Below are 12,329 nucleotides of genomic sequence, written 5' to 3' on the forward strand. Positions count from 1 at the left end.
ATGCAGTTTGTATTATTTATTTATTTTATTTATGAGTCAAAAAATGCAGCTGTATTCTGAAAATGAAAAAGCATTTCTGTTAGTCCATTTTAAACTGAAATATGGTACAGAGTCACTTCCATGAGTTTTTGCCAAACGAATGTTCAAAATGATTACTTGTTATATGAAAATAGTTTTAAGTTTAATTTCTGTTTCTATCAGATACTTTCCATTTACCCTTTTTTATTTTTTATTTTTTTTGTATGCACATTAGGGGCCAAAAAGTCAATTTTTAATATATTAAAATTAACTGAAATTTTATAGTCAAATTCTAAATATTCACTTTTAAAATGTCTGCTCCCTAAAAGTTTAGGTTTAGGTTGGATTTAAAAATCTGTGAACTTTCCCTTTAATCCTTGCTTTCCCTCCACCAGGACATCGAGGAGACGGTGACCGTGGCCCTCGGGGAGCTGAGGCAGCTGGAACGGCAGGGCTGCCGGCCGGCCCCAGACGTAGTGCTGGACACTCTGGAGCAGGTGAAGAACGGCCCGGTCACCACCTGCTCCTCCGAGTCTCCCAGCCCCCACAGCACCCCTAGTACACCAGGCACGCCTGGAACCCCTGGTACACCCGGGACCCCTGGAACCCCTGGCACCCCTGGCACCCCAAGCCCCCTCAGTCCACTGAGTCCCATCAGTCCACTCCCTGGGCCCCCACCTGGACCTCCCAGACCGACCAACCCTTCTCCAGACGCCCTGGGCTCCTTTAAGCCTGTGGCAGCTGCCCGCATCGGGGCTCCGCTGCGGCCCCCTGCCCTGAGGCCCAAACCTATGGTCCCACCCAAGAGCAGCACCCCACCTCTGCCTCCACCGTTGGACAAATCCTGCACCATGTGAGCCAAACAAGGCCAACAGAAGGCCAAATCAGGCCTACCCGGGCCAAAAATGGGCCAGAAGAGGAGATCAGGGTACTGCTTAATGATTATAATCAACATGAGGGTAGAAACAGTAGGACAGATGAAAAGGCTTTTAATGTAGTAATAAACTATAATATATGACATGACCTATGATATGATATGCCATGATATTTATATGTCGTCAGGTTGGTGTGTACTCTCTTGGTGTGTAGGAGTTTACTTTCTCCATGTATTGAAGCATTTTATCAAAGGATAGCTAAAAGAACTGCTGATGCAGAGATAAAGGACCGAGCGTAGGCGGAGCTTCCTGTCCTGCGTCAAAGGGACATGGGGAGTGTAGTCCAGCTCCAGTAAAATGTAGTTTCAGTGACGTGAACGTTGGCTGTAATGTCATGAGGATAGGCCCATGCTAGCCGAAGAGGCTATCACCAATTGGCTGCTGTATCTGCGATGAGTGACTCGATTGGTTAAGAGGATGACACAACGATGGTTCAACGTCTGGATGACTTATAATTAATTTTTATGTTCTTTTTTCACTCTGTTCAGCTGCTAAGCTCACTCGCACCTCAAGCGCCTCTTGAGGTCGTCAGTGACAGGAAACTTATTTTACCAACTTCTTGCTATTAAATGAATGTTTTCAGCTTTTAACGACTGTTCAGCCATCTTACTGAATGTTCAGTGAGCTGCTGTGTGAGGCGGCTCGCTCAGCTTTTTAACAGCCTTCTTGTGTTGTCTGAGGAAACCTCGCAGCCAGAGCAAGCCTCAAAACTGGAGGGAGCTTTTTCTGGGTCGTCGGGGTGTGTGTATGATTTCGTTCTTGTTTATTTGAGCGTGTGCAAGTTGAATTTTGTGTGTACATGTGCGCGTCCTGCTTGTCTGCCCCTTGTTCTGCTCCCCGTGTAAGTGCAGAAGCACTAGAATAGATAGAGGATAGATAATTCATGCCTGCCTTTGAGTGCCAGAACACACGAGTGCAAGTTGGGAAAATGGTACGAGTGCAAAAAGCATGCCACTTTCTGTATGTATGTGTCCGAATAATGGTTTACCTGCTTGTTACACTGAAGTCACTGGTTAACCTTAAATTCACAATAAGCTAACAGGGTGGGGCTCTGTGTGTAAACGCCCAAAAAAAGAAAAACAAACACTTTTACAGCACACTGAATGTGGCCTCCGACCGGGCTGTGAGTGTGGTGATTTAAATGAAACATGACGTGCTGAGATGGCTGAGGATGCAAATGTGTGTGTGTGTGTGTGTGTGTGTGTATGTATGTGAAAGTGCCTTTTTTTTTAATCCTTGTCTTTTTTGAGAGTTGTGAATCCACTCACGCATGTCCTGAACGAAGAGCAGCAGCACTCCGAATGAAATAATCATAGTGTTTAGTAAATTACTGAATTATGAATTCTAGCATTAACCCATTGTGACATTGCACTTTGATGTATAGGATCGTGTACTTGGCATGTAGCATCATAACATGTTGGTGCATTTTAACTCAAAGGGAGGTTTCTTTGAATGTGTTTGATAATAATGGAAACGGTTTTTGTCTGTTAGTGTTGCTGTATTTGAAAACTGAGCTTCCTGAAGTTAAGCTCATATAGCCAAATGGATTGTATCAATGTGTTGTATTTATATTATAAATAAACCTGAATAAATTAGCACTCAAGTCATTCACCGACTGAACCTTTTATTTAAATGTTTTTGTTGAGCATTCAATAAACCTCTGTGTAAATCAGTGCATTGTTAAACTTTCTTTATTTTAAACCAGATTAACCCTCAGCTGCTCCTGAAGAGGAAACTTGGGCTACATCCAGTTGATGGATGGATGGATGGATGGATGGATGGATGGATGGATGGATGGATGGATGGATGGATGGATGGATGGATGGATGGATGGATGCCAGGCCTGTAAGTGGTGCTGTAGTACTGACATAGAAATACAAAATACAGCAAAAACAGACAATAAGACGTGGAGCATGCACGTAAAAGTGTAAACATGCACAGAAGAAGACGTTGGAGAATCGAACTAAAAAGAAGACATTTGTGTGGATTTTGGATGTTTTACAGGTTTTGCTGTAAAAACCACATCATGCTCAGTAGCTTCTGCAACACAAACACAAACATCACTGTTATAGCTGTTGCCAGGGTTTGCATATGTAGGTTAAGATGTGTATGGGTTGTAAACACCAAATTGAAACCAGGGGTGGAGCTAGAGGGGTTACCATGGTGGCATGGGCCACCTCTGAAATTTCATTGGACACCCCAGGTGCCTCCTCAGGTGATTGACAGGTCACTTTCACAGATTTTTAGGTAGTTTCCTAATTAATCATACTTTAAAGATATTTACTTTTAGCTGCTTGTTTCTAGAAGAGATTTTGTCCCTGAAAACAAACTATAAAGAGTACTCCAGTATCCACGATGCTTAGCACTGATTAAGCTTGAACTACCTGATCCAGTTTCATTTAAACAGGAGTTTAGCAAGGCTGTTAGTTGATTTTAAATTAGCTATAGCATGAACATGTGGAAAAGTATAGCCTGTAACCAGTCTGATTTTCAATCAGAAGATATAATAATGAAGAGAACGGGGCATATTTAATACATTTTTGGAAATGAGAAGGACAGATCAAGCCAAGACAAACCCCACTCCAGCCTGACAGCTCACAATGTGGAGTAGCCACACAAGGATCCAGTCTAATACCACCACCAGACAGTAAACCAGAACAGATCCCCCTTCTATCACATCAAGCTCAGAACCTGCACCCCTGAACCAGCTTATCTTTCTAAGGACCGTTTTGAACTTGTTGCAAATATCTCCACTTGGTGAGGAAGATTATTATTGTAATATAAACCCTCTGATACATAAATTATTAAAACACAGTGCCACATTTTATTTATTTTTTTTATTTTCAACTTGTCCTGTCCAGCATGGTAGCAGCAGAATGATGGTCTACCTGCTGTGTTGTGCCGAATAAAGTTGCTTTGCCAAAAGTAGCTTTATGGGTATAAGGCTCCTCTTAAGAATCTGATTTGTTTTTTAATCTTATTTATTTATTTTGAATATTGGAATTTATGAAATCTTGCTGGACCTGACCAGAGTGAACAGGAAAGAAATGACAAAAGTGACGAGAAGTAAAAAGAAAAGTAGAAAAAAGAGGAGACAAAGATACAATAGATAGAAGCAACAACACTTCAATACAACCTAACACCCGACAACCAACTGCTACACCTTTTTACAGAACAGAGAATTTCCTACACCTTTTACAGGAAAACAAAGCTGACAATCATGAGGAGTTCCTAAAAAAAATAACCAACACAACAAACAAAAAAATAAAAGAAAAAACAAACATGTATCACAGCAACAACCAAAGTACCAGAGAAACAAACAAACAAATAAACCTAAACAAAAGCATCTCTTAGTGTATAAACTCACTGGAAAACTCAGTGACTGTGTCAGCATGCAGTGTATGAGGGATGAGGAGGGATGAGAGATGAGTGTGATCATGCAAATATGACCACGCCTCTATGGAGGCTAGAGGCAGACTAGGTGGCCACAATTTTTCCACACACAATATTTTATTTCTATAGACATGCACAGTGGTGCTTGTCTTTAGTTTTAATGTAATTTGGCTTTTTTCTTTTTTATCGGGTCTATTTTTAGAAAAAAATTTTAAATTTCTACTTCTATTGTCATATTTATATAATATATTTCATGAGAGAAACAGATTTTTCTGCAGCCTTGTCTTTAGATCATCTACCTCAGGGATGTCATAACTCTGTCCTCAAGGGCTGCAGTCCTGCAAGTTTTAGATGTTTCTCTGCTTCAACACAACTTATTCAAATTAAATGGATCTCCTCGACACCCTTTTGTCAAATTCTGCCCAAGCATGTTGGTGAACCATTAAACTGGTTCAAGTGTGTGATTCCGCATGAAACATCTAAAACCTCTAGGACGGTGGCCACTGAGGACCAATTTCAGACATCCTTGATCTACCTGATTTATCAGATAGATCAACTGCTGCTGGTTAAATTGTGATGGTGATCTCCATTTCCTCCTCATGTGGGGTGGACGGGAATATGCTGAAGCCTGAGCAGCTTGCAGGTAAGTCTGTGGGTATGTCAGACTGCAGTTACCTGCTCAGCAGGGTCTTGGATGTCCCTCTGCTCCCACTTTGCTTGGTATGGACGCAATTCTGACTCTTCGGAATTTTCTGTGGACTTTTGAGTTGTTATAAATCTTATTCAAGATCTAAGATTGCTTGTTCGCAAGTGCAACATTTTTTTAACCTGCTAGCTGGAGTTTTGACTGGATGTTGGGTTAATTGTTCCTTTATTCTTTTCCACTTTAGAAAGGAAGTAAACAAAACACTTAGGTATAAAGAGAAGGATTTGTAAGAATAAGGGCTCCTGTCAATTGAGTTTTCAATCCTTTGATATAGACTTTAACTTGCTTTAAAGTATGGTTAAAATGGCTAATCTAACTGTCCTATTTTTATAACTTCATGAATAATAGTATACAAATATACAAAGCAAAAAGTCAGCTGATATGTATGCATGTGTGCATATATAGGTATGAATAAATGTTTGTGTATGTGTGTACATGTACGCGTATCATGCATGAATGTCAGAGGGTTGTGGGTGCGTTTAACTTATCTTCTTGCTGTTCTTAACCCTCCTGTTGTCTTTGCATTCTGAGAACATCTTCTGTCCTCCTGCTTTAAAAAAGACCAGCCCTAACTAATAATCTACAAGAAACCCGTTCCATTTAATTTTGAATGCTAAATCTATTTTGCATGAATTTGCCATTCGTCAGAAACCTGTTTACAGCACAGAAAGACTGCATTCATTCAGTGGACACCTTTTTTTTTCTAAACAGCTGTCATACACATTTTTTTTTTTACTAAAATAGATTTACTTTTATAATTATTATCTTTAAGGTACTGCAAAGGTAGTAAACATAGTACTTGTATAGCTCAGGGATCACCAGACCTGATCCTCGAGGACCACTGTCCTGCAGGTTTTAGATGTTTCTTCGCTACAACCCACCGGTCTGAAATGAACTGGCCATTAGCAGACTTGTGCAGAACTTGACAAGCAGTTGAGGATCCATTTAATTTTAGTCGCGTGTTGCAGAGGGAAACATCTAAAACCTGCAGGACAGTGAACCTTGAGGACCCGTATAGGTGATTCCTCTCATAGCCAAAGAAAGAATGACAAATTCACAGAAGGTAGTTTGAATTCAATTTAGTATATCAATATTCTTTGGGATATATGTATCTTGGGTGGTGGGTGAAGGCAAACGTTGATGAGAGGTCTGCTATTCCCTTTGTTTTTAAATTTGCCAACATGGTGAACTCCCCTTAAGAAGTAAAGAATTTGTCATGTGACGTGATGCCATCCCACATCATCCCAAAACTTTATTAAGTTATATCAAGTGCAGCAATTTACAAATAAAAAGCTGGTAAAACAGTTAATGCAAATTAATTAAAAATAATTTTACATAAAGGCTTTTAGATGTTCGGTTTGTGGTTCTGTCAGAGTCCAACAATCAGAAGGTAAAAAAAATTCACAGGTCAGTTGAATCTTGGTTGAGTCTTTGGTCTAAAACATTTTTGGCTAAGAGATTCAAACGGAACTCAAGCAGAAGTTGGACCTTAGAAAATACGTTACACGAGAGGAGCATCGAGCTGCAATTGATGATCTGAGTGGAGTTTCATTGTGTTTCTTCTTCTTGTTGCTGCTCAGCCCTTTGACCCTGGTTTGAGGATGCTGAAGGGTTTGGAGTTTCTAAGAGAGGTGGAGATCTCCTGTAGGAAGGCAGTGATGTGCAGGTCTTTCTCTGACTTCCTGCCGTCGAAGATCACCACCAGAGTGAAATGTGGCTCAGGTCGCGTCAGGTAATACGTGCTCTGCACTTTATCGTCATAGAAGTGCACCACCTTGTCCAGAGTGTTGAGCTCAGTGGCGCGATCACCCATCATCATGATGACGTTTGGCCAGTGCGTGAGTGGCCGCTCTCCCGATGGCAGCGACACCACAGCGGGGAACTGCTCCACGCCCTTCGGTGCTTCCCGGTACGAGTGCGGGTGGTGGTACCCGTGGCCCTGGAAGCTTTCTGATCCTCGGTTGTCAAACACCAGCGACACATTGCTGGCGTCGTGTTTGCGTATGAAGGTGGAGATCTTTCCATGGTAGTCCGGTGTGGTGCGGGCAGTCAGCGCTCTCATGTCAGCCGGAGCCGTCTGCCGGCTCAGGGCTTCGTGGAAGTAGAAGCTGAACTTGGCGAGCAGCGCTGCTTGGAAGCGCTGCAGCCACAGGTACAGGTGAGGAGGCTGCACAGTCTTCTGGGACTGACCACCAAACAGATTCTTGCGGGTCTCTTTCTGCCGCTGGAAGAGCTGACCCCAGGTGGTGAGCTTAGTGTGGGCACTGTGCAGGCTGAGCAGGGCAGGCAGGAAGTGCCACTCCGACACCTGGGCCTGGCAGCGTAGCAGCTGGGTCACCACGTCCACCTCGGTCTGGAATCCCTCCTCCACACGGCCCAGGATGGGATGGTGGAACCTGAAGGAAAAAAAGAGGAGTTTGCATTTAAAAACAGATTTGTGCCTATACTGATCAGTTCTCCATGTCAGGAGATTTTACAGTTGATTAAACAGTTAAAATTAAAATAACCTGTTGATGTGGATCTTAATTTAGCCACCATGGCTACACACAGATTTGAGTGTATTTAGTGTGTAAGACCTGACCTGCTTAGGCACGAAATCTAGTGGTAGAATAGGGAAACTAAATAGAGGGCACTGATTTGCAGAAGGTAATCCAACATCCACATTCCCTCAAAATAATCATTTATTTAATAATTATGTATATTTTTAAACTAACTTGTGTCAAAACTTTGAGGGAAAAAAAAACGGGTGAGTCAGGTATTTGAAAACTTGCCATTGCTGATGTGTCATTATCTGGTGATTCTGCAAACAGATCTCCACAGCAAGTTAGTTTACAGACAGAGCACTGATCTGCTTGGGGAGAACATAGAGTGGCTTCACAATATGCTCATCTTCTGCTCTTGCACCTTTATAAATGTGCCTCAAATCATGTTTAATATTTGATTTATGTAAAACACATTGTTTTCCCTTATGGATCCAATGCACCTTATAAATGTTTGGCTGGATTCGGTCTCAGCAGCAAACACTTCTTTTTCCCTCTCAAAGGAGGCACACAAGCAATTTCTATGTGATTTTTTATAGGAATGTATTATTACTGTATATGGTTTATAGGGAGTGTTTTATTAATGCAAATGATCATGAATAGGCATGTTGGTTGTGTAACATGTAGAATTTATCAACAGTTCATTGTACTCATGTACATTATTCATTTTATTAATAAGAATAAATTTAGAACATTTTCTACAAAATGTTGGATAAATGAGGGCCCTAGAGTCCAGTCCAACTCTCTCTGTGGAGACAGTACAGTGCATCTATCTTCTCAGTGGCTGACCTAATTTACCACAACCTGACAGGTGCAGTCTGAGCTGCTATGTGTATTTCTGAACCACAAACTGCATTTGGTGCTCAAATGTTTCTGCAGGTCTGCTGCTGAGCCTGTCACCTTCACCCCTCAGTGCACGGTCAAAGTGGCGACGTGTAGTGTGTCACACTGTGACCTGCTCAGTCAACAGCTCGATGCTCAGTTTGTGTTCCAGTTGCTGGATGCTGTTTTGCGGACACTCCAGTGGAAAAAGCTAGAATACTGTTTTTGTTGGATTATGCAAAAGTTTTCCTGCAGCAACCTCAATATGTCTCTCTCCTTTGTAAGATTTTGTGGCATTATTGCAGCTTAGATTAAAATGTCAGTGAAGGAATAGGAAGTTTTAAATGCATACTTTAAATTTAAAGCAAAAATATCTCAAGTTTTGAACATTTAAATCAAACTGAGGCTAGTTGCTGCACCAGAAACTCAACTAATTTGTTCTATGTTTTATAGTTTTCATTTGGGTAGATGTACTCAGATACACACTTGGAGCTGTATTTCTGCATGATGGCCTCCAGCGTGGTGACCAGCTCCTCTGAGTTGATGCTCTTCTGGCTGCCCAGTGAGTGCAGCTTCTCGTACAGGTCGGCCATCTCCATGCGAGCCTGGGTGAAGTGACAGAGCTGCTCCGACAGGTGAGACAGCAGGTCCTCCAGGTAGGACAAAGAGGAGCCTGGCTGGCTGTGGCGCCCTGTCGCCACTTTTCTGAGCTCATTGTTCAGGGAGGTGTAGACGGTGCGGATGGAGTCTTTGCGGCTGAAGAAAGACTGGCCGCCTGCAGAGAGGGGATTAGAGGAAAGCTGAAGCTTAGATACCAGCAGAGGACTGTGTGTCACCTAAAGACGAGCATGACTTAGCTTCATGTGCTACAGCGCCATCTGGTGTTGGATTTATGATGCTGTCTCTGACTATTTACAAATCTAATTCTAAATTACTGAATAATCTGCTGATTTTTTCGTCTTTTTTTTTTGTTAAACAATATATCTGTAAAGAAAAGTTGTAAAACTGGACAGTTTCAGTCTTATTTTCATTCACCAACAGACCAAAATTGGAAAATATTTGATATACTGATATTTATGATGAGGAAAGTTATTAACTTCTAGAATATTTGAAATGAAATAACATTTTCTGTATTTTCTTTTTAAAAAAATCTAAAAATAGATTGACTAATTTTCTTTCAGCATCTATTTGCTGCTTTTGTAAACAGTCCATTAACTTTGGATGAATAGACTGATTGCAACATTATAATGTAGCAATGAATACCTTTAAATTCCAGCATCTAAATAATCAATAATCAAAACATTGATTATAAATAAATAAATAAATAAATAAATAAGCATTGTTGTTAATATAAAAGTGTTGTACTATATTTTGTCTTAATACCTGACGGGGGACTTTCAGTTCTTAACATATTCCCAATTAAACACAGATCAGCCATAACAATATGACATGTAAAGTTAAAAACATTGTTTATCTGTTTAAAAATGCTACCTGGCAGAGGGGAAATAAATCAGGCCGAATACGGCTATTATGTCCTTAAAGCTGATGGATAAGCCAAAGAATATGAGCACTGACGAGGACTAAATTCCAATGTCTTGATGGTTGGGCCATTACATCTTCAAAACACAATAATCAGTAGCTTTTGTAGGATGTTCCAAGTGTGCAAGTGGTCAGCACCTCCTAAAAATGGTCAAAGGAAGGAAACCAGCATATATGCATATGCATGTCTCGCCAGGACTCTCATGCATCTGTAGAGTGAAGCATAGAAAGTGTGGTCTGGTCTAAAGAATCTAATTTTCTTTTGTATCATGTGGATGGCACGGTCTGTGAGTGTTATTTCCTTTGGGAAGACACGACACCAGGATGCAATATGGGAAGAAGGCAAGTTGGTAGCATCAGTGTGATGTTTTGATCAGTTTTCAACAGGGAAATTTGAGTTTTGCCTTTCATGTGGATATTACTTTGACACACCACCTATCAGTTTCAGCCCCTTCATTGAAACTGTATTTACTGATGGCTGTGGCCTCTTTCAGCAGGATGATCTACCCAAGCTGGACCTACTGAATTGGGCTCCATCGTTTCCAAGTCTTAGTCCAACAGTGAATCAATGGGATGTGCTAGAATCACAAGTCTTATCCATGGAGGCCCACCCTGCGCAACTTTTTGGACTGACAGTTTGGTGGCAGATACAACAGTAGATCGTAAAGTGATTTAATGGAGTCTATGCTTAAATGAGTCAAGGCTGTTTTAGTTTTTTTTTTTTTTTTTTTTAAGAGGATGGGGGGATTCTCGCTAGTGTTAAAAGTTTACAATCTACGGTTTATCTACAACTTAGAAATATCAAACATGGGGACTTAGTGTAAAACAATTACTGCAGCAATCTAGCTGCAGATTGCTATATATATATATATATATATATATATATATATATATATATATATATATATATATATATATCAACGTTACCTATCTTCTGTCCGAGGAATGTCATGTTGTGGTACACCTTTTCAGCGGCGGCCAGGTGAGCCAGAGCAGCTAGCAGCGCGCACCATATGGCCCCGGCGCTCTTGCTGATGTCCTTCTCTTTCTCCACATAATCCTTGGCTCGGTCGAAAGAAAACATGCCAAGCTGTGTGAAGAAGCTCTCTAGAATGGCCCGCTCCCGTGGGACGGGCCGCAGCTCCTCTACCTCCGTCATGGTTCTCAGGTTCTCCCGGAGGCTGCCTGTCGGGGCAGCTAGGAGTTAACTTACCGTGTAAGCAACATGAAATCCGGGAAAGAAAATATAATTTTCTCGAAACAAAATACACGAAGTCTACTGACTTTGAAGAAACTTATCATTATAATAAAATTAACACATTCATATTGATGCCAAAAATAATATTATTTTACAATGAGCCTGAATCCTTACGAACTGCTCATCTGCTCGACGCCATATTGGCTACACCGGATGTAAACAGTACGGAAAGTCAACAGTACCAAATTTTTGTGGAGAAATAAATTTTTACATTTTCATATTTAGAATATTTGTAATAACATGTTAAATGTAAGGAAACCTGTAAATTGTTCTACAGTAAGCCCACGAAATGAAAAATGGTGTTAAATTCTGCTTTATAACTACAGAAATTACATAGAAGATATATTTGCACAGATGACATGACATATGTGTTTAACCTAATAAATGGTACATAATTACACATTGGCAAACACATTTACATTTAATGTACACATTTACACTTCTTTGTATACATATAGTCATGTGCATATTTTAGTACAGATTTTGGTATTTGTGTGTACAATCTGAATGCACAGTTACAGATTTACTTTTCAGACCACTCATATAAATCAGAGTATGCATTCACAATATATTGTACATGCAGATAAATTACACAGATTTACAAGTTATAGCATGGATTTACAAACAAGTGTAGACAAGGTTTATCTCTCAGTACTAATTTACAGATTAATGTGCACATTTGTAATCCAGACAGTGCATTAATGTATTTGCAGATGAAAGTCCAATTCTTAATACACATTTATGTTTGAGGGTTCACCTTTACAATTTTCAATACACACGTAGGCTGCACTACATATCTCAAGTTCTATATGTTACAAATAAGGGGTTCACATTTACAGTTATACATATAGACATACTTGTACATATATATAGATAAGAGCAGTGGTTCACAACTTTTTTTCTCCTTGAAGGTTTTTTATTTTTTATGTACAAAAATGTTGTATCATCACACCAAGTCATGGGAACGAGTTTGGATTTGTTTTTAAAATTTTATTGCTACAACTTTCCAGGAATTAGCTTAAAGAATGAGTGTATTGTCACAGCAGAGGTATTCCACATCTTCTGTGCTAAAACTATAGATGTTTACTTCATGTTGACTTAATTTCCTGCTGAAGCGT

General features: G+C 40.3%; 2 protein-coding genes across 3 annotated transcripts in view; one reads left to right on the top strand and one right to left on the bottom strand.

Annotated features, from left to right (window-relative positions):
• LOC121634638 (SLIT-ROBO Rho GTPase-activating protein 1-like) overlaps positions 1–2,625 on the top strand; it is a 52,714-nt gene extending 50,089 nt beyond the window's left edge. For both annotated transcript variants that reach the window (XM_041977448.1, XM_041977449.1), the window contains exon 23: positions 414–2,625. In XM_041977448.1, coding sequence (XP_041833382.1) covers positions 414–875 — 462 coding nt within the window. In that variant the 3' untranslated portion in view covers positions 876–2,625. The remainder of the gene's footprint in view (positions 1–413) is intronic.
• Positions 2,626–6,291: 3,666 nt separating this feature from the next.
• On the bottom strand, positions 6,292–11,366 carry kics2 (KICSTOR subunit 2). Its single transcript, XM_041977452.1, has 3 exons — positions 10,881–11,366; positions 8,901–9,189; positions 6,292–7,448 (listed from the first exon to the last, which is right to left on the bottom strand). The coding sequence occupies exons 1-3, from the start codon at positions 11,110–11,112 to the stop codon at positions 6,629–6,631; spliced, it is 1,341 nt and encodes a 446-aa protein (XP_041833386.1). The 5' UTR covers positions 11,113–11,366; the 3' UTR covers positions 6,292–6,628.
• Positions 11,367–12,329: the final 963 nt, after the last annotated feature.

Source organism: Melanotaenia boesemani, chromosome 23 (assembly GCF_017639745.1).
Source record: "Melanotaenia boesemani isolate fMelBoe1 chromosome 23, fMelBoe1.pri, whole genome shotgun sequence".
NCBI classification, from domain to species: domain Eukaryota; kingdom Metazoa; phylum Chordata; class Actinopteri; order Atheriniformes; family Melanotaeniidae; genus Melanotaenia; species Melanotaenia boesemani.

What these genes read in the sequence shown, in the direction of transcription:
- kics2 (XM_041977452.1), bottom strand. Translation starts at nt 11,112, where the DNA reads ATGACGGAGGTAGAGGAGCTGCGGCCCGTCCCACGGGAGCGGGCCATT. An exon ending in ATTCCTCGGACAGAAGATAG is followed by an intron (nt 9,190 to 10,880) that starts GTAACGTTGATA and finishes CCCTCTCTGCAG; the next exon opens with GCGGCCAGTCTTTCTTCAGC. An exon ending in ATGCAGAAATACAGCTCCAA is followed by an intron (nt 7,449 to 8,900) that starts GTGTGTATCTGA and finishes TTTTTCCTTCAG; the next exon opens with GTTCCACCATCCCATCCTGG.